At 34.8% G+C, this 23846-nt stretch overlaps 1 protein-coding gene across 3 annotated transcripts in view; it reads left to right on the forward strand.

Annotated features, from left to right (window-relative positions):
• Positions 1 to 124: 124 nt before the first annotated feature.
• LOC119837743 (G protein-coupled receptor kinase 2) overlaps positions 125 to 23846 on the forward strand; it is a 48779-nt gene continuing 25057 nt past the window's right edge. For all 3 annotated transcript variants that reach the window (XM_038363472.1, XM_038363471.1, XM_038363473.1), the window contains exons 1-2: positions 125 to 637; positions 9159 to 9254. In XM_038363472.1, the coding sequence (XP_038219400.1) occupies positions 586 to 637; positions 9159 to 9254 (148 nt within the window). In that variant the 5' untranslated portion in view covers positions 125 to 585. The remainder of the gene's footprint in view (positions 638 to 9158; positions 9255 to 23846) is intronic.

The following is a 23846-nucleotide window of genomic DNA, read 5'->3' on the forward strand; positions in this document are numbered from 1 at the left end:
TAATTTGATTCTATGTTTTGACACTTAAAAACATGATTCATAAAGTTTTACAAATAAAAATTACAAAAAAAAATATGGGTATTGGGTAGTTTCTATGTCATGTTATGGCAACTGGAAAGTGGAATGGCACCGTGCTTTTGCTTGCCTAGTATTTTTTTGTAGCGTATTGCTGCTGTCGTCGATAACTCGATGCGATCTCGGGGCGTGTTCTTCGTAGCTATAAAGTAAAAGAAACAGACCGGCTAACCTAAATAGCAGTATACTTGAAAACAAACCTCATTATTTCGGAGCATATAATAATTAGGATACGAACGTAACTACAAGTCGTCACACCCCTGTGAAAGATCGGTATTCCGTGGTCGGTTGCGTGTTCGTTGAAAGAGTTGTGGTATCTGTGAGAACACCTATGTGCGTTTAATAAATGGTTGATGAAATCTAATGTTGTGCAGTGTTAAGTTTTCTGTGTGATCCCTCGTTGTTCATTGATGGGCGGCTTATTGCACGGAGAGACGGCGGCAGTTCGGCCGCAAAGGCGGATAACAGCTTCCTGGAGGGTCTTTAATAAAATCCGCCACACTGGAACTGATGGAATTAGAAAATATAGTAGCCAACACTGTCTACTTGAAAGCCAGAGAGGGTACGTAGCTATTTAAAATTATAATACGGTTGCGAATAATTCATGAGGTAGATTGACTCGGATTGTGTATGTAATTTGTATGTTTTATGTTTACCTCGTGATTAGTATACGTGATATAGTTCAATGCCCGAGTATTTAAGTGAATTATGTAAAGTTGTAAATCGCTAATCAATCAATTTACGACGGTTTAATGTACGCGCCGTTATCGCATCATGTTGACCGCAACATAAATAAATATAGCCTCACATGCTACTAATTACAATTGATAAAACATTGGATTGTTTTGTTCGGAATATAAGTACACTGAATGGTTTTGTGATTTGTAAGCTGAACTTTTTAATGTGAGGAGTAACTTAGTCACATAATTGTAAGAACTTTTGCCACTTTTGTCAAGTAAACCAACTTTAAATTAGTAAATGTTATGTTCCTTGCATGAACAGTTTGTTCGGTTTTACACAATTTATAGAATTGTTATCAAAAGTTCTATAACATAAATTATCCAGCACATTTCCACACATACATTCTTTAAATACAAATATAAACCTGGCTAATAGTAAAATGTGACACAGTATTAAATGGTGTAAATTATATGAGAATGGCTTTAGTTTTTGTGACGTCTATTGAAAAAAGGCATATTTTCTGGTGGCAATTGTTTGTGACAATTTGGACATAATTATAATACCTTTCTAAGAAAATGTGATATTATCCCCAATAAATGGCTAGTCCACATGAGCCAGTATATGCCAAACGTGTTAGACACCAATTATAATTTATACTCATTCAGAAGGATTAATTTAATTTTGCTTGTTTGTAACAAGCTTAGAACAACTGGACCTATTTAAAAAATTATCAACCAACTTCCAAAAAGGAGGAATTAAAAAATTATCGATTCTACTTAATATTTTTGTTTTCGTTACCTCATGACTTTTTCTGGGTGAAGAGATTTTTATGATTCTTTTTCAATTTTGAAGCTGGCATATCCCATATGATCTGATATAAACTTGTTCTGACATATGTGTAGATCTGACAATTTGAAGGCAGTTTAGTTTTTGTTAAAATATTTATTTCATTGGCACGGTTGCATTATTGTTGACTAATATAATAATATGGTATATATTTTATTTTTCTTTTTGGTTGGAACTTTGCTTGCATGAAATAAATTCAGTAAAAAAATTAACAATTGGAAGATAAAAAATGTTAAAATGATTAAACGCTTCTTTTTCTCACTATTAAAAATCTACTGCCAATTGGAATTAAAATACTTGAAGAATCCAAGATTGAAAGAAGTAAATAATTTGGTTTGTGTAGTGTGTACATAGTACATGATAATTTTATTATATTTCATTACTTATAAATTGTAAGTAATGTGTAAGTATTATGTATAAGTTGTAAAACTGACATATACACATATACATACTTATTTTTATATACTTATTTGACACTAGCAAAAAGTCTATGCTCATTGCCACAATCAAATTGAAAAAAAAAATTATGTATAAACACACACAGAATTTTAATGGAAATAGGAGTCAAACTCGCTTAATTATGCAATTATTATTATATGTTATTATAATATTTAAATTAAGAGTTTTAGCATTACAAAATAAGAAAACAGGTTTGGCATAATTATTTTATGCAGGCATAGTATGTTGTTATTTAAGGGTTATTTTCTATATATGTATAAGTATACATACTAGAAAGTTCTAGTCCCTTCCTTTTCTTTTCCTTGAAGATATAGTGCAGTGAATCTTTTATATGCAAAACATTAGTAGCTTTTTTTTTTGAGGAGTTAAACTCAGTTATTAGACTTAACACTATTCTAAAATATTTATTGTTTTCAATAAATAGCATTTAAAACGATAAAACAGCATAATTTATACATAGAGGTGTAATTAACTGTTAATTGCTGTTATTTATTATAACGTTGGTGTGAAAAAAACGATATTGCGATCATAACAACTATTATCTCTTTTCGTTTCGTTATAAGTGACAGAATCTGGGAGAAGAAGTTTACCACAGTTTCGATATGGACGAAATGATGAACAAAACCTTTTTGGAGGAGTTAAATCAAAAAACCTCTATCTTAACTTCTTAAAGGTTGTATTTGAAAAAAAATCAGCCACATGCCCCTTGGTCTAAAACCATTATCTATTCCAAATTGGTGCCTAGTCTAGAGAGCGTAAGACTATTTTCAGTCTGCTTTCATCTGGCTTGCTGGCAAAGCTTACTCTGGGAGAAGCCGGGGCAGACTACAACGAACTGGTTTTGTATATTTAGTAGAAGTAGATATATTATACTTTTATGTGTCCATTGAATCAGTTGGAATTAGTGTATTTTGTTAATCGTGTTAAATAAATGTCTCAAATTAGCAGTAATTTACTGATTATGATGACACTATTAATTAAGATGGCAATAAAGATAACTGTTTGACTTAAATGGCACTTTTAAAAACGTGTATTATTTGGTTGCTATGTACATTTTAAACGAATATACTTTAATCCCTATTGCCATATATGTTAAAATATAACCTCACATATATAATTGCATTGTATTCAATTAACCCTCTATCTTAATAGATATATACATATTCAGATAATTTTAACATTTACAATAATTATCAACTATTTGTATATTTAATAAGCTTGAAAAACACAATAAATAAACTCACAATATTATGTATATATGTACAATGAAAAGTAGCCTACAGTGATGGTTTATCAAATATTATTTGTTTATCTTACACACTACCTACGATAATCTAAAAATAAGCAACTGGCTGTGAGGCGAATGCACTGTACGCTCTTTCCGGCTTTTATATTGCGTCACACATCATAACAGAGCACTATTTTTGTGTGTAACTATAGTCATTGATAAGATGAACGTGATAAAAAAAAATACGATAAAACGGTACGAGTCGAATAACAATACGATTTTTTGTCAATATTGTAACGACATATCGCGAATCAAGATTATATAAAAATATTTTTTAAAAGTAAAAAAAAAAGGGTTTGAGGGAAGATTCGAATTTCCCAATTCGCGTTATTCGCTTCATGTTGCTTCAGACCGAGGTCTCTAGCACGGAATATAAATGGTACTTCTGGGCCACCGCCTCTGCTTTCGATTTTGTTCTACTCTTTCCTGTTTGTGTAAAATAAATATAATTATAATCTTGATTTTTCCAGTCCCGCTGAGAAAAAAGAGCACGCTTAGTTCATAAGTAATCGCTTGTAGATGACGGAGAACTGAAACGTATTTTTATTCAATTTCTTTTAGAGTTCTTTTGAATCGCCCTAATGTATGGAAATTATTTTCCACCTGCTTTAAAACTGGTTTCCACACTAAAGAGCAGGCAAGAAACTCTATAGTAGAGTTTTTAACAGACTTAAAATAATGAGGTTTTCAAATCAATGTATGTATGTATTTACGATGTGCACAGATAGATTGACGATATGCCATACATACAACATAACACAATATAGAAAATTGTATCTGGTCTCATGTAGGGAAATGGTTTTTTTTTATTTTTAAAACGCCGCTTTTGCACGTCCAGCATATTTTTTTTTATAGAGATGTTATAATATTTAGTACGGGTCTGTTAATAATATCATATTCATTTATAAATACAAGAGTACACGTTGGCGCAGCCGCTGTGAAACAGCTGATCGTAGCATAACTCAATTACCCATCCAAAACATGGTGATTACTTTGGTTTCAGTGAAATGTATTCCGTCGTTTTTACTTTATTGACGAAAAACCACGTAGAATATATGAAGTTAAACCATACTCAAATGTGGGTTTACATTTTCACATAAATTGTTATTAAAAAATAAATTTAAGCAAATTGCATAAAATATAAAATAAGGAAATGCGATAAAAAAAGTTTTTCGCCACAGAGGCCGGTTACTTTCTATTCAAAAACAGTGCAGCGTTTTGTTTGTGTGTCGTAAGATCCGGAATAATCTGCAGTGCATTCGCCTTGCAGTCAGATGGCTATTTATAGAGGAGGCAGTGAATGAATGAAATAAACAAACAACCTATTAATGGAGGAACCTTCGCCTAGAGACATCCGTGGGCTGTTTGCTACAAACCGTTATAAGAGAGTGTTATTAGATGTGGGTAGTGTTTAATAAAAGGGCAGTTGAAGTAACATTTAAGTTTGATTCCGTAGGGAGGTTGAACCAAACGTGTATCGGAAAGATGATTTATCACGAAACAATCGATTAACAAGTATCATTCTCGGGCTAAATATTTCAACAATATTAAAAGTATATTTTAAAAATATCGAAATTCATCTATAATAATAAATTTAAAGATCAGAAACAGGAAGCTTTCCCGCTTGGAGAGTGGTTTGCGAACTGGTTTTGATGGTTCAAGCGATATCCTTAGTTGAACTAAATGTAAGACAATAAAACAAGTATGGCATCAATTCCGTTTCACATTTTTTTTTTTTTTATGTGACAGTCGGCAATGGAGCTGGTGGGACGCCTGATGGTAAGCGCTACCACCGCCCATGAGCATTTGGAGAGGCATAAGATACATTGCAGACCTTACGCCTCTACAAATGGATTGCCGACTTTAAATTGAGAAGAGAATAAGAAAGGATTTTTTGAGAGGAATTAAGGAAAGGACTGGGAAGGGTAAGGAAAAGGATATGGGCCTCCGGCTCCCCCACTCACCGAACGAAACACAGCAGAATGCTATTTCACGCCGGTCTTCTGTGGGGGTGTGGTACTTCCCCGGTGCGAGCTGGCCCAATTCATGCCGAAGCGTGCTCGACTACCACATACAAAAAACTACTGCCTAAAAACTCGCAACATTACTTGGGCTTTTTTTCATTTTAGCTCCATTTAATAGCACTGAATATAAATACTCTAAACAGGTGCATTTCCGACTCTCCAATGTTACAAAGTGCACACTGACAGAACCAGCGCTTTCTTCAATAAAAGCTACGCTCCATTTGAGAACTAATTAATTAAAATTCACCGGCCACGGTGTGACAGTTTAAGCACTTTAATTACTGCAATAGAAACGTATATGGATGTCGGTATGTTATCTATCCGAGCCGAGTGTAACTGAGGTCTTTATTTCGTCGTTTATAGAAGCGTGTGTTATGAGTTTTTCTGATGAATTTTCATAACTCACGTTTGGATATAAACGGGGTGTAACACTGTAGTGTGGGTAAGTGAAACCTCTTCTTGTGTTTTGACTGGTCGTTTTATGCTAACTCTTTGTGCTGTGTTATAAGTACATATATGTAAGTTGTTTATTCCAAAAATAGACAGGTATAAATATATTTTGACAATTGAATACAGTTTCAAACACATCGTAAAACATAGGCACTAAAACCCTGAATATTTGCTAAAAACTAACACGTATACGTAAATGTTGATCAGATTATTTTATTACATACGAACATACGGATGAAGTTTACCTGTATGTTCGTATATAACCGATAATCACTCAGACTCGATTTTCGAACTTTGACACACACTTATCTAGAATCGGTGACAATACAATAATATCAATGAGTTTGCTTTGAAGGCATAGAACCGTATTTTAAGGTTTTTATTTTACTATATTTCTTCACAAAAGCTGGTGTTGAATAAGTTATGTGTATATATGACCAACGACCTCATAATTACGACGGTGCAAAAGCATTTCCAAAAGTAGTCTTATTGAATAAATAAATGTTTTCGTTTTCATCATCACCAGGCTACAAAATGTGGATTTAAATAAAATACATGGCGATGGAGAAGTTACAACAATTGTGTGTGAACATTTGAATAAAACACGTCTATCAAATCCCTTGTTTCGGGGACTAACATAAGAAAAACTAGTATCCGTCCATTGTGTTTGAGAATTTATCTTGTTAGTGATCTTTATTGAGCCATATCTGATCAAAAAGGAGAGATAATAATGTTTATGTATAGACGTTCATAGTGAACGGTTCAGTGAAAGTTTCGATGTTGTAGCTATGATTTTTTAATGTTAAATATTTTGTGGTAGGCCAGCGGTACATGGTTGGGTAGCGTTTTTAGTGTTTGCCAATGAAAATGGGAAAATGCTGGATCGAGATAAATAGACGTTCTTTGCTTCAGCTAGAATTTTTAGTGAGTTTTTGGAGCGTGAGTAGCTTTGATTTTAACTTACAGAAATCGATTTTTGAGATAAAAATTGAACTACTTAATAACTAAAAATTTTCATATGTCTCATTTTATTCACGCAACTTAATTTTTAAAACTTAAAGCAATTTAGTGATGATGACGCCGGGCCGAAACACATTTTTATCATTGTTGTTCAGTATTGTCATTGTAATGCTAATAGATATAAATTGAATTCGATAGACCGCATATAACTTTGGACTCGAGTATACGCGAATGTATTAAAATTTCCCGAAGCTCGTAGGGCGCAATTAGCTAAAACACGGCTCTCGTTAATTATAAAGGAGAATGGTTCTTCCGCCGCGTTGCTCCAATATACATATTAATTGGTGTATTGCCAACGTTTGTTTGCAGTGTTTTGATGGAAAATTAGCTGATTAGTCCGTGTTCCAGTGTTCACACGTTGGTTGTGTGTTTCGTTTTTAACTCTATATAATGGCAGAATCCGTCCTCAGTGGAATCGGGAGTTGCCATTTAATAAAGAAGAAGAAGATGTAATAACTCTATATAAAATAATTATTTTTTAACGAAAAACAAAACAACCTCGAAATTGTCAGAACTAGACTCAATTTAAATGGGACCACATGGCAGCGATCAGCTTTCAAATAAACAAACAAAAAATGATCAATACAAATCGTTTTACCCGGTAAAGGGTTACGAGGTAACATACACAAAAAGGGACAGTCATATTGATAATCACTTTTTTTTTTGTCAGTTCATAAGGCCGTACAATTATAAATTCACAATAATTGAAATTCCCATCCACGTTAAAGATACCAATAGCAATGCCAGACGATAACAGAACAACAATTGAAAATGAACGCGGCCAGTTAAAACGAGAATTGCAATTTTTTTCTTTTTTTTCGCTGAATGTTTGTTCAGGTGATGTTGTAAGGAGTAATTTCAAGTATACTGTATTTTTTGGTTTCATCACTTGAATTTGGTCTAGTTCTAGTAATTTAAGAGCGGTATAATAAAAAAAATGTTTTTTTTTCCATAGTGAGATTTGTTTGTCAAGAGTCGTAGAGAAAAGTCGTTATATAGTAGTAAATATTAAACGGAAATAAAACCTGTCTAATTATGTCCATTCAATTGATATAGCTATATAGAAAGACCGACAATTGCTCAAGTTTTATCCAAAATAAAGTTTCTCCAATTCTATCGAAGAGTGATAACAAATGCCAGATTTTAATTCAAATGTTTTGTAATTATGTTGGATAAACAAATTCAAACGTCTATTTATAAATCTTTTGTCTTTAGACTTCTTTACAGTCGCTGTTTTCGTAACTTTTACCAATGCTTACCTACAAGTTGTTGTGCACTGTTGTGATTTCCGTGATTAAGACTTTCCTATATCGTTTTGCGGGTCTCAAACTATCTCTGTATCGATTTTCATGAAAATCGGTTGAGTTGTTTGGGCCCGAAGAAGAAGCAGGCAGACAGACAGACAGTGCGGAAACTTTCGCATTTATGATTTAGTAAGGATGAGTCTGCACAATAGCTCCCTCTATATTCACCAGTTAAGCAATTCGCCCGCTAGCAGCAACTTAAAGGCAATAAATAAGCATATAAAGAGCACAGTTATTAAAATGTATTACAATTATAAAAGAACAGCGTGTTCACGCAACGTCGTTGCGTCAGTGTGCGTGTTGCGCAACACGTGCCTTTGTTTAGAGACAACTCGTTTTGCTAACGAGTGGAGATGTAACGGTGTGTGTTGCGAGCTCATTCTGTGTCGCAGTAGGGGCCATTAACTGATTGCCTTCTTGTTCTCATACACGTATACAACAGTTAAGGCAAGTAAACATGGTGAATTCATGCTAATGCTACATTGAAATTGACGTGGAGAATACGGAGGTATATTAATATAGAATTCTTCGTATCTCTGGTAGATAGACGGTGGTGGTAGGGTTAACTGACAGAACGCTATAATTTGGAGGAAAAAGCCTAATGTAACGTGAACGGAATGAAGTCACGGGCGTCAACTAGTCAGAGAGTCGAAAGGGCCCTTGGGTCGAGTCAAAAAGGTTGTGGCTATTGTTCTGCTCTGCACACAGTTATGTCAGGAATAGAAAGGCAGGATACGAGCCACGAGGCTTAGAGAACGCGTAAAGCTGCGCCTTATCTTTCTTCAGTTTAAACTTAAATCTATATACCATATAAGGTCACCCAAATCGGTGCGGTGGTGGACAGACTTGCTTTCGAATTTATAATTGGGCAGGCATTGATATGCCTAGAAGGATTCCTCGTCTTAAGAGTTTTTCTAGGCATAACGGTCTTAGGAATATCTCTACGTATAACGGTTTCTCTCTTAATATTGGTATGACAAGGGATTAATTTTAATTTTCGTTTGTTCACAGGCGGTTCCGATAGCAACAAGGGCAAGAGTAAAAAGTGGCGAAAGATCCTCCAGTTTCCTCACATATCGCAATGCTTAGATATAAAGACAAGAATAGGTGAGTGTCCAGTGATTACTTTTATAACCATCATCATCACCATCAAGTTAAGTGAAGTAAAGTTTAAACAGTGAACATTTTAATTTGAAACAGTTTAATACCATGTTTCGCTCTTCACTCTTGGAAGTTGAATGAATGAATCCTTAACCTGCCGAGCATTTACTCAATAAAAAAATATGTGTATAAAAACTCAATGGTAATTATATGTGAATTAATTAACAAAAATATGTTAATGCACCGAATGTGAGTATGTCGGAGTATAATCAACGACATGTATATACGGAATACGGAAGTTTCTGTAATAATTTAACATTTCCCCCAAATAAGTAACATTTTGTTAAAATGATTAATTAAATTTTTGCATACAAAGCGTTTTAATAGGAAAAAGAATATAATGCAATAATACTTATTATGGTCAAGTCGCCATGAAAGCATTGAAAAAGTATTTTTGTGCATGATTGATGAAAAAGTCTGTTTGTTTCATTATGTATTACAATTTTCATGTGGTAATTAAGAATTATAGATTCAATGTTACCAACTCAAAAAAATTAAGCCGTCATTCAGCCATTCCCATAGCCAATTCAGCGTCGAGGTTATTCATGCATTTATAGAAGGAAAGGTATATGTGAATATGGCAACATTCAAGGAAAAGCGGGGTACAACAAAAGGGACTGTCGACAATGGCTCGCTCTATTTTCCCGCGCATTTGTGTTGCGAGTAAGGGCTGCGTGAGACGGCCGAGCGGTATGACTGGTTTCGGTTTGAGTCATGCTTTGGGGGGTTGGGTTTGGATAAGGAAAAAATAAAAAATAATTTGTTTATGATACTCGGCTATCGAACCAACATTTGTTTTAGTTTATCGATATCCTGTACGGAAATTCGTCTGATTTTAGGTTTTTACAAAAGAATAATCACGAGTACAGCATATAGAAACTAATCCTATTATAATAAGAGTGTGAAACGTTTGTTGTTTTTTTTTTGATATGTAAAGCTTGATCGTCTCGACCTTGGACTTTCATTGATAGTGGCGGAATAAGTCTATTTTTCATTCGAAACAGAAAAAATACACGGAGCATTAGTGAAATTGGGTAAATGAACTCAGTTGTCAAAAAAAGCTAACAAGAAACAAAAGAAATGCTTCTTTCCTTTCTCCTTCAATTTCTTTTATCATCACGCCAGATGTACGTTACACAGACACGCTGTACATACATACATACGTATACAAATTTGAACCGTGAAACATTTGAACACATTACGCGCAAAAGCCTTGCCATCGCCCAATATTAAAAGCATTGAGTGCGAACCGCGAATCGTTTACTTTAATTAAAAAAGATGACTCCCTATCCGTAGGCGACGGGAAGGCCCTGATTAACGTAACCGCCGTAGGGCGGATTAGGGCTGTCTCCAACGCGTTTTAATTTATCACTTTTTATTAGATTGTTATTTTTGTTGCGTCCAAAATAAATTTGAACATGATGCATGGGCACTTTGCTCTGGAACGGAAGCGGGATTAGGGAAACATTTCACTGACGATTGTTATAATGGTTAAAGGGGCCGCGCAAGGTTCTAGAGAGTTCTGGTGGTTTTTAATTTGTGGAACATTTGTCGAGTTTTAAATGGGAATTACTATTTGTAATGATTTATGAATAGAAATTTGTGCTCGTCGTCAAACTAATTGGCGCGTTTGCGTATCAGTGTGCAATTTTAACATTTTTCATACTTATAAAAAGCAAAACAAATAACCCAAAAAAGCGAAACATCTCACGTCTTTAAACTACAAAAAAAAAAAAAAATGCTTTAAAAACATGCACACTTGATCAGCGAAATGATGAAGCGTAAATCCTCATGTTTGTATTGATACGCGAGACGTTTGTTTATGACCGTGGAATAATATTTATTCGCGCCGTCGCGGATGTTCGATGCAGCACATACGTGGACTCGCCACTCGGCATATCGAGGAGCATCTGAGAAATTTCTTTTAACGAACCGTTGATCATATAAGACCAGCTGACCCACACATCAAAAGGAACACTTCTGCTACATATTTCCCTTGTGCCGCCGCTTCTATTGATTTTAGCGCGTTTTTTTGTTATATAGCTGTCCTCGATAAATGGACTATATATTCAGCATAAATAAAACGCGAGTCGAACCAATAGTTCTTGAGATTACCGCGTTCAACCAAACAAATACACAAAATCTTAAGTTTTGTAATATTACTATAGATATATGTAAAGTATCTGTAAGTCTGTAGTAGATAGTTAATGAAAGTAGATAAATTACCATGGAACAATTTTTTCGATTGTTATCGCGAAGTGTTTTTTATTGGTTTGACAAGTGCTATTTATAATATGATCTCAATGTCAAAAAAATCAATCAGTGATTTTTTTCAATACATGGAATAAAAACATCTATGACGTCTACAATTGATATTTAATAGGCTTTAGCCGCCGATTATACTCGCATGTCGCGATAACCTGTATGCTAATCCAGACTTGTATCTTTTCAATTCCGATTTTTATCTGAATTCAATGAGTCGGTTTTGCGTGAAATAGAAACAAACAAGCGTCCATTCAACCAGCCACGTAAACTTTCCCGTTTATATTAGCAGTAGGACTTGAGCTTTCGTAAGTTGTGTTGATAGCAGCTGGGGCAGGCTGGTTGAAATTTAGATTGCTTCCTACATCAGTTGTATTCTCTGGTCTTTCACTGTTGATGTAACTACATATGTTGACTCCTATTCGTTGGTCTTTCACTGTTTTAAACGTTATTAATGTGGTGTGGCATTGTTTTTATTCATTGTAACAATGATAAGCAAACAAATTCCTACATTACTGAAGCTATATTTCTCTCTCCTTTTTCTTCCGCTGCAAAAGTAGATACAGAAAGTGTAGATAGTGCTTAAATGAATGAAAAAACTATTCTAGCTTGGCATGTCGTTCATTCGTTCATTCATTCATGTCTCCATATCTCTATCCCAAGCACGTAAGGTAAGTAGAAGAGTGATTTACGTTTCACTCACACTCTGTGAGTTTTATACATTAATTGTTCGATAAACTTTTAAAACAACATCGGAATAAGAATGTTATTAGTTTATTGCTGCCTATTGATCTTGTTTTGATAGCTCTTCGCTGAATGGCTCGAGATTCAGCGGCACTAAGCGGGATGGAATGGGACTTTATATAAATTACTTTGTTTATGATAACGGTATTCCAGGTAAATTGTATTTTATTGTATTAGGGGCTGGGGGTGGTTGTTTGTTTTCATAAAACGGTATTCCCTTGTAAATTGTTTATGCTAGACATTAAAACAACGGTGTTAATTTATTGTGAATATTATTTTACTTGCTTTATGATGATTGTTTAGTTGAAAAATTATGTTTTAAAAGTGTTAGAATCATCTAAATGTGTGCTATTTTAAGTTAAATTTTTAACGCGTCTGCTTCGGATCCTGGATCGCCTCGCGCCCAATATTCCGGATACAATTCATATTAAAAAATTAGCGATATAGCCAGTTTAATACTAATAGCGTCCAAGGTGCATGCGGCGGGTTTCGCAAGCACCATATTTCGTAAAGAACCTACTAATAAAGGCAGCTAGTGTGAAAGATATGTTTAAAAATTCAATACACGCTATAACGTATGTCGCGCGGAGTTACATTAATCGGGCGGCTGATTAAATTTTCATTAATAAATACATTAGCTGGTGTAATTTATGACTTATTTATCTTGTAATGGCCCGGCTTGGTTTCGCTTTAACATGGTCTTTTCGAAGTGTCTTGTTGTGTTGTTAATAGATCAGTAGTAGGTGCACTTAAATGAGCTTAAATGTTGACTTAAAACTGTTAATAATGGACGTTGGTTTATTCAGTAGCAGTAAGGAATAAATGAAATAAATTGTTTTGAGAACATGTGCGGGAGGCCCGTATCCTGTATTCACCCTTTCTAGTCTGCTCTATTCATGGTCGGTGGTGATAGCTTACCATCAGCCGAACCACCAGCTCAGCTGCTCGCTATGACATAAATATAAATCTTAAACAATAAATAAAAACCTTAACTAGACGGTATCGAAAAACAAGAGCAATAGTAATGTATCTTATAATTTAAATAAATTCCGTGTCTTCTTTGCTAAACGGTAAGTGTGGAAGTTTTACGAGGAATTCGTATCCCGGTGTATAAGAATTACATATCACTGTAAATGAGCAAACAAACCCGCTTAACTCCCTTTAGAAAAATCGATCATGAAACAAATAATGCAAACCATTGATTGATTTCAACGTTATACATAATTAGTTTCAGGTGTGTGTGATCAGTAGTTTTATGTTATTTGAGATCTTACCTTATAAAGAGTAGAAATTCAATTTACACGATGGGTTAATCTGTATGTTACGTTGTGTGTGTTTTTTTAACAAATGACGACTCGTGACGTAACCGTTCCTCAGCGATGCAGACGAAAATACTGAAAAAATACTGCTAGGTTACCAAATATTCGCTCAGTGAAAACATAGAAAAACTCAATTTATCAAAAATACAAGCCAAATGTATAATAGAATAAATAAGAAAACTACAAGCTCAGACACACACTTCTCTGTGTACGTAATAAATTTTTAGGCTTAATTTCAAATCAAAGTAACATTTCTTATATCGTATAACATAACATGGTACACAACTCCATATTTCGTCGCGGGATCGTCATAGACAGCAGTTGAGTGTTCAAGCGGCTGACAGATTGACAGGGCAACTTTTCGCCAGCCCCTTTTGGCGGCGGCTAAAAAAATTCAATGCGTATATATTAGCCTGCCGGGCGCCAAATGTGGAAACCCGTCCGCATGATGAATCGTCGCAGTAATTTAACGTTGACTGCTTAATGCTATGTATGATGCTGGTAGTTTTTCTTGGATCTGTCACGTCTGCGAGTGGCTGATAAAAACGTTAGCACTGCGTTTGCTGGCGTGTTCGTTTGGTCGAGGTGCTATTAAGTAATTAAAGTAACGACGTGGACGTGGCGTGGGATGTTACTGGTTTCTGCAACCAGAAGGTTCGAGAACAATTTGACGGTTTTTAATATTGTTGGAAAGGATCGTCATGTAAATTATGTATTATCTAGTCTGAGAATATTTCGCTTTCATTTGTGTGAGGTATGTCTTATCTTAAAAATCGCGCATTACAAGACTAAAATGTTTTTGTCGTGTCTCACGAGCTGGTTTGGAATTTGTCGATAGAGTTTTCAACGACTCAGAGAAGATACGACTGTCTTTTTAGGAATTTATTAATCTTGTAAAAATTTGTGTTGGTTTTAAACAAAACATTCGTAAATTCATTACAAAATAGGAAAACACTATTCTCAATGAATATGTAAACACAGTTATAACTTAATGGGGGGACTATAAATAGATGCGCTGGGTAATAGTTCAGTGTCCCTCTATGTTTGAATGTATTCGCATAACGCCCTTAGGGAGATATACAATGTCAGAGCAGGAACGGTATCACAAGAAGGATTTTTTTCTCTTAAAGTATTATAGGTTACTCCTCACATTCCAAAATCAAAAATGTATTCATCCAATTTAGCTTTAACAGAAGACCCTCTTGGTATGTTATGTAAGCGCTAACGTTGGTAAGTAGATTCCAATATAAAACCAGCAATACTCTAATAGATAATATTTTCAAAGCACAATAATGAAGAGTTGGTTCGTTTTAAAATGATTCAATAGTTTCAATGTTTTCATTGAGAAATGAGAGCACAATAAGCAGTTTTCCAGTTAGACTTTATCGCGTATATTTTCATAACTGTCTCGCTGAAGTATATCGTATGCTGAACATTGAGTTTTTCAACTGTCGTGAGTGTTCCATGCCCCATGCATGAGTATTAACGATAATAAAATTACGACTAAGTTTTTCATACGTCTCGTATTCATTGTACAAGCTTTTTGACTTGACGTTTCGTCTGCGTATAGTATCGTCTTATTTTTCATCATTTAAATTAAACATTTATGTGTACTGTATATTGCGTACATCTTTAATGCAATGCTCATGTTAAATGCGATGAACCAGTCACGCAACTAACCTTAGCTTTTTAAGCTTTGATATTTAACATTTGTCAACTCAATAATCATGTGTATGTAACTTGTAAGCTTTCGCAATCGTCTTACATCATCGTGCTTTAAGTAATCTATGTATATGTATACAAGAGAGTCGTGTTTGTTAAACCACTTTTAACTTAATGTTTCTGAGTTTGTTGGATTTGTCTTAACTTGGATAGCGATAGTACATTTTAAAATTTGACAAGGCTTATTCTACACGGGCGGAGCCGGAGCCAGCAGCTAGTTATTAGATTGGTTCACACAGAACGAGCCGTCATAAATTTTCTTAACGCCCACTGATATATTAGTTTACATCAGTGTAGTAGTCATATTTAAAACGCTATCAGTTGTATGGTTTATAACACAAAAAAAATGATTTCTATATTTTTATATACAAGGATAAGCGTCGCGTAAAGTACAAAAGGCTTTTTGGCTTTTGTTATGCGGATAATACGGAGCAAAGATTGAGAGAAAAACATTAGAAATTGCTATATAATAAAAAGGAGTAATTTATTATAGTAATGAATAAGCGAAACATTTCCGACCTTCCCAAAAACCATGTCATAAAAAATATACCGAATATTTCCTTAATCAAATAGTAGATAGGGGACAGCGCCAAAGCCATTAAAAGACAAAAGAAATTTGATATGTGAGACAGGACTGAGTGGCCGAATTGTCGGCCAGTCCCTATATATTTAAGTGGGAATGTTAGATGCGTGATCTAATTCCGAAACATTGATTATACAGATAGTGTTACACGGATATTTATATACATTTCTTCTTTCCTTTTCTTCTGTGTAATATATGAATTAAGTTTCATGTGTACTGTGCTATTTAGTTCAAATTATTGTGATGTTTTTAAAATTAAATAAACATACATACATACATATTCTATCTTCGCGTATATTTTGATGCAATCCAATGATTGAATCAAAACAAATACTTTTTTATATTCGATATGGTCAGGACGAAGTTTAATATAAAAGTAAAACAGATGCGGAAATTTTCAGCCCGGCCTGAGCCATTGTAGTTAGTTTTACGTAATAACAAAAGACAATTTATTCTGAACTAAGTACAGAATACGTTTTTCTGTAGGTAGGCTTTTTTCCATTCCATTTCTATTGAGTTATGTCACGATGAAAATCATCAGTAGTTTCGAAGTGGTGTTGTGTATTCTCTTCTAGTTGTTGATTTAACTTATTTCAAGATTACCTCATAATATCTCTTTTTCATATCTCTCTTTTGCATTTACTGAACTGCTATGATTGACCGGTAATAATAACGTATATGATATCGCCGTCATCAGCCTTTTTTCTTCTCACTGTAAGGTTCACCGAGATGTAGACTTGGAATACACCAAGTGTCTTCACTTCCAAGCAAAGCTGAGATTGGAACGTATAAATTAAAATTTTGCAGGCCATTCTCAAAACTTCGCCTTTTAAACTAGTGCGCTATAAATTCTATCCCGTCGACGTTGGCACTGGTCAAACGCCACGAGGCGTTAGCGGCGGCGCCGCCGAGTCCGGGGTATAACAGATGTGAGTACTCCACCCCCCCACTCTCCCCCCCACTCTCCCCAGTCCCGGGTGCCAAACGACCGGAATCCCGGAACTGATATGACAAGTTGGACTGTTACGTTTTATTGTTTCGAACATCTAAGTTAAGTTGTTATGGGCCAACGTTCGTGAGCGCTGTTGACTGTAGTCAACTGCCGTTTGTCACTGGTTGCGCGTTGTAAAATGGGGCGTCGTGATTGAAGGCATCAAAATCAGATTTGTAGGTAGTTGGTTCAGACATTTGCTAGCTTTTCTTTCACCCTGGATAGTTCTGATCGGTCAGTCTGAATCTGATCAAGATTCAAAGTGAACTGATTATTCAGGACGAAACAAAGAGAAACTTTTATAAACAATTTATGCACAAGAATAAGATTTAAAGAAAATGAATAATTTTACGCTGTATATTTTTTTGTAGGTAATTTTTTTCTTAAAAGTCACAGAAGACCGTTCACAACATCGTCCTGTGATCTACACGACCTTAAATTTCATATTGAAATTCATATATTCCACAAATTGATTCGTCAAGGCGACGCAACTGCACGTCACCGATTGTCATTCCATCCGCGCGCCGGCTGACGTGCATCATGAGAATATCGATGCTCTTTTATCAATAACGAAGGAGAGGATCGAAAGGTATCGATTTTATATGTCGTATCGTTCTGCATAATGTCGTGACGACGTTTCGTCGTGAGTGGCATGCTTTGCGGAATTATTTTTGACGTAGATATTTTAAATCGGGTGCAGTATTCTACACTTTATAATGATATTTGAATAAAAAATGTAAAAGTGCAGTTTTTTACCATCTATGGTAAGTATTGATGTTTATTCGTCACTTTTTAACTTTAAAATTGTTATTAAGAGCTTCCATATAGAAACATGATACAATACCTGTTTGTAATATTAAAATTTAATACCATTTGAGAAGTCAATACTACATCCTTTTTAACTAGGAACGATATTACAAGCGTCGCATAACTACAAATACATGTATGCATTGTCTACAAGTTTTATCGTATATTACAAATAGTCGTGACGATAATATTTGAACGATAAGGAAGCGTAAGGTATTATTTTAACATGTATCATCATACGGGTTCCGGCGTACTTGAAGTGTCATAAGCTTTTGTTTAGTTACTTTTAACTTCCTAGCTCGATAAAAAAAACAAAAAAAAAAAGAAAAAGAGGCGTATTTCTTTGCGTAGAAAATAGTACTAGTAGTAGTCAGTTACTTCAAACATATATGGGATATGTCTGAAGTAGCTGACTCGAATGCTTTTTTGTTAGTCGATTCTGTGTTAATAAATTATCACCTTAAACCCATATATATCCACACCAATAAAATATCTATTGAGTTCAATAACACAGATTTATTTTACCCCGTATTAAAAAGTATTTAGTTTTATTATAACACTTTTTTAATTATTTGCGTGTATTATTTGTATGAAAGACCTACAGAGACCTTTTGTAGGTAGTTCCCTTTCTTGAAATTGGATTAAATTTGAACGTGTCTTAGATTCGTTATAGGGCTATATGACTATATATATATGTTATGGTTTTATTCATATTCGTTAATCATATGAGACATGAAAGCGTAATAGTTATTTGAAAAATACAAAGAATCCTACTAATATTATAAATGCGAATGTTTATAAGGATGAGTGTGTGTGTTTGTTGCTATTTCACGCAAAAACTACTGAACCGATTGCAATTAAATTTGGTACGTAGATAGCTGGACAACTGGAATAACATACTGCCAGAGAGCTGCCAGATTCGCTATGTGGTGTGTCTCGTAGGCACATAAAACCCATAAAGAGTCGAAGAAATTCGTTTGTTAAGGCGGGATAATAGCCGGCTGAATGCTAAAGCATCGCTGTGGTTTAGGGAAAGACGCCGATTCGATTCACGCCTTATGATAGAAACATTTCTATCCAAACTTATATTATAGAAAGGAAACATTTGTGTTCTGTATGTATGTCCGTAATGTTTTCGTACAAAAACTACTGGAGCGATTTCAAAAATTACTTCACTATCACAAAGCTGTATCTTCTCTGATGTACTGACTGACTGTATGTAACCAAAAGTTGTTACTCAGCACAAACTGCCACTTTAAAGCTCCGATACAAACATTTTGCTGGATTGCTGTCAACATGTCGCTGACAAGGCATGTTGAAATGTTTCCACTGAGTAGCATCATAAACAAAATTGTAATTTAATATCTATTTATTTACTCTGACCTTCAAACTAGTGGTGAACGAAGTCTCGTTCACGAAGGTGGTCTCGAAGGCCAGTTTATATCCAATTTTTCTGCTATATGAAAGTTCGAAGCAGTTAAAAGTTGAGACAAATATTAAAAACTTATGAATTTATGTTTATCGTTGATCAACTGTTTCCTTAACAAGTATAATTTGCTACGCTAAATTGCTACGGTTAGGCACGAAACGCGGATTCGAATCCCGCCTCGTGATCAATTTTGGAGACAGCAGATAGGGTACGATGTTGGAGACAGCAGCAACAATTTGTTCTATTAACGAAACCCGACTGACTTCTGACTCATCGAATGGAAGCACGCGATAAGATAAGTGCTAGTTCTTATATGAAATATTCAAAGCGACGTTATCGCTATCTTAGTTACCGATGGCCTAATAGAAAGTGTTCTTTATGTAATACCGATGATACGAACTTATCGATATGTCATCGGGAGAGAACAATGGAGGGATGCGGTGTTATTGCTAATATTTTTTCTTTTAATACTTTTGCGCACACAAGACAACGAAGTTAGAGAAATACAGAAAGAACATAGAATAAAAGAAAAACATGTACGAATGACGGTCTTATCGCTAAGTATCTTTTTATCTTCTTCTTTATTTCAATCATATCAGGTAACAGACATAGTATTGTTTTACAGACCCTATATATTCAATCATATAACATTCAACCCTCTAATATTATAAACGCGAAAGTTTTGACTATTTTTTTACCTTTGACCACGAGTACTTTAGTTGAGTTCTCAGCATAGGATTGATGGGAAGTTTTGAATGTTACTTTTTAATTATGTTTTGTATTGTAAATTATTATCTGGATGGGAATTATTGTACCTTTGTCTATAATGACAGGGCTATAATCGGTCATGTGATCGAAAAAATGCCTTCAATCTGTCTGTCGATATCGAGTGTCGATTGATGTTATCCGAACGTTATGTAAGCGTCACTTTCTATTCTTCATAACAGATGGTGTTTTGTGAGATAAGGCGATGGCTAATGCAGCAATTGCGTACATATAGGGAGCTTGTAGGGGGTTGGTTAAAAATAAATACAATAATGAGTAAAACAGGCTTTAATTGTTGTTCAACTATACTGTTTAACTTGCTCTTTTAAATAGTATATGTAAAGTAGTTTGTGTAATGTATATATATTATAATATAGAGCGACTGACAATCCAGATGTCGAAAGGGTAGCACTGAAAATCAGAGCTGAGGCGCGTTTCCTGAGTGGCATCCCTTTTTGGCAAACGCAGCCTACACATAATTGTTAAGTCTAGGCGTTAATTTTTGTTTTTTTTCTCTCTTCTTTTCTGATTTATTGTATGCTTCTATTTTCTGTTATGATCTGTTGTGTGTGTGTGTGTGTATGTCTGTGTCAAAATAAATGTTTTTCTTCTTTCTTTCTTCAATTATTAATTAAATTTGTCCACATAAGATCGGTCAAAATCGAGTCTACAGAAACCGGTTACATGCAAACGTACAGGTGATGCTAATAAAAGCTAATACGTGTTGTATGTAACATAAACCCACCTATCGATAGGTACGGCAGTGACTAAGTAACTGAAGATTCCGAAATATTCTCCCCCCCCCCCCCCAGATAACGTTGATGAGTTTCCGGCTTCGATACGCAAACGGGAACGTAATTATATCTTAACGGCTAGATTTAACTGGTTCATCGGCGCACACGTGTATTTTTTCAGCAGTGTTTACGTTACATTGATTGTGCTTGTTTACAAACTATTTTTGGTGTTGAAAGGTAAACGGCGATGTAATGTAATAAGGGAATAATTGTACGTACGCGTAAGCTAGTGCCTCCCACGTGGTCCCAGTTAAATTGTACTAGTTCAGAGACTTAGGTTTTTGTTAGAAATAATTATTATATTAATGATAGCGAAAGGCTTCCGGGGTACCAGGGTACTAAACCTGGTAGAGTCGGGCTCCGCCGCTCTCCGTGGATTCCGTTTCCAGTGGCGGGGTCGCGGGTGAGGTTAACCTATGTCGCTCACGCGTAAGTAATCCACGCTATCGGGCGGCACCCGTCCCTCATACGAATTGCCCTTATTTCACACCCTTCGCGTTTCGTTTCGCGCGACAATAGCTTCCTTCCTGGTTAGTTTTTTTTTTTATGTATCGAATTAGGTTTATATCTCTTAGACGGTTGGGCCGTGCAATTTGAAAAGTAAAATGTTCATGGGCGGTGGTAGCGCTTACCATCAGGGGTCCCTAGCGCCATTGCCGACTGTAACATAAAAAAAAGAAAAAACATATCTATACCGTGTATAGACTCCTTATTTATTTATCGATCTTACACCATGAAATAAATATTATATGAACAACAAAATAATAATTATGATTCTACGACGAGTTCTAAATAGGTATATATTAAATATAAAATCGTTCCCAATAGACGATCTAAAGTAGTTTAATTGTGGCACTACGTAACTATAACATAGGTGCGGTCACAATAAAAGAACCATTTGTAACATTAATTCAATTAAAAACGCGGTAATTGTTTACCGAATGCGAAATGCTTCCGTCACGCTAGCATAATATTGTGACGTTGTGTTTTATAGCGTACAAGTTAGTAAGGATATACCTACTATCTATGGCATAACGATAGTTTGTGAAAAGATGGAAGTTGTGATTTTTTAATTGAGCAATAGGGGAGGGCTTCGCGATCTCGCCTGCTGGTAAGATGTCTATGATCTAAGATGGAGCGCACTTCTATAGAAGGTTTTTTACTCTACGTTTAAAATGGTTTCATGAAAGTTATCCAAGAGTAAGTAAATGAAATATCCAACATGTTTAAAAAGAAAAAAGATATTTGAAATGTGTTCAGGGAGAGATTGAACGCTCTAAACCCATAAAACAGAAGGCTTTGTCCTGTTTAAAACTGTAATAAGTAATGCGAAAGTTATATAAGTATGTTTATATGATTTTCGTCTCGCAAGTCAGCGATTTTAATAGTTCCTCATCCTCATACTACATAGTTAAACCCTTCGCCGAACGGAATTATACGTTTTCATTCGAAGCCACTATCGCTAAAATGAAACGTTGTTTTCATGCAACGACTTACGTCCGCTATTGACACCCCCCCCCCCCCCCCCCCCCCTCTCCCCTTTTATTTTTTTTTTCTGAAACTTGACAGCTTTACGCTTTATTGGTTTCGAATCTGATGTGGTGTGATTGAAGTTGGGAATGTATGTGTTGGCTGTTACACAACGATGTGTGGGAATTTTCTTTTTTTTTGTGTGTTGTGTTAGTAGAATAGAATAGAATGTAAACTTATTCGTACGATATTTTTTTTTTTATTTTTTTTATTTTATTTTATACATGAAACCATACACTACAATTTCCTAATCCTAGATTACATTATCTATTTATTGATTCATCAATTACTTGTTCAATTGTTCGATTGTAAAAAGTTTTTTTTTTGTATCACCCGCAATACATTTTACGTTTTGTATGCCCCACACCACGCTCGCTATTTAATAATAATACTTAATAAAATATTACATTAACAAAAAAACATTATATTCATCACAAATTTACGTCTCCGCTCTAATATCCGCGTGATCAAAACAACGTGTCGTAGTCACAAAGTTTGTAAATTGTTAAGCTGCAATAAACACGAACGGTTTGAAGTCGAAACGGTTCGAGACAAATATTAATAAAACTTTATATAGCCATAAAAGAGGCCGTTTCGCGCCGAACGCGCGAGCGTGACCGAATAGGCGATGGTAGGTAATATCGTTAAATATATGGAGTCGGCAAATAAATACGTATTCAGTGCACAAATGAATGGAATACCTTCGGCCTTTCAAACCGTATGTATGGACGATAGATTCGATTTTTGTTACAAAATGAGGTAAAAACTATGGATGATTTAAAAAAACACGTCTCGTCGTCGGCTTTTGTAAATATTAAGCTATGTATTTTGACGATTCAAATGCACTTTATTGAAGGTAGAAAGACAGATATCAACCAAGTAATATAGAGCTGCTTTTATCCTGGGTCAGCTCAGGTAAACTTGGGATAAGCGGCTTATTTGCTACATAACTAAATTAGCAGCAAAACCGAAAAAAAGCATAAACTACATAGAGGATCTAGGTAGTTCCTTTGGATCTTTTTCAGTAAACACTGAAAAAGACTGGACTTAATCGTCTACATTATAATCACAAATTTATGTTATTTCATTAAATACTGTTATTTAGAGGTCCAGTCTTAGCCAGAAAAAAAGACAAGGGCTTAATAAATTGCTCGCTACGTTGATCAGACGCCAAAAACGTATAACATAAAACGTTCACGCTTCACGATACATAATAACGTATTAGGGTAATATGTAATGGAGGAATATCTAGAATTCATCTGTCGTGTTAAACGCATGGCGGTTTTATGAATCTTCATTTAATTAGAATTACTAAAAAAAAAAATAACTCTTTATTACGTTTAAATCGGAGCATAACTCGGTTTAATTTCGCTTCATTAATTGATCCCTCTCGTTATGTCTCTGCCGTCGCGCCAAAGCTTGATTTTGCCTATAAGAGAATACATACATGAATTTTATTAAATACAAGCGTATTCTTGTAATAATTTTTGTTTAATATATTTACTTTTAAAAAGGTAATATATACCTAGTCTTGCCATAAATATTGTAATAAAGAAAAAAGAAAATTGTTAACTGCAAATAACATTTATTAC

Source organism: Zerene cesonia, chromosome 29 (assembly GCF_012273895.1).
Source record: "Zerene cesonia ecotype Mississippi chromosome 29, Zerene_cesonia_1.1, whole genome shotgun sequence".
Lineage (NCBI taxonomy): Eukaryota > Metazoa > Arthropoda > Insecta > Lepidoptera > Pieridae > Zerene > Zerene cesonia.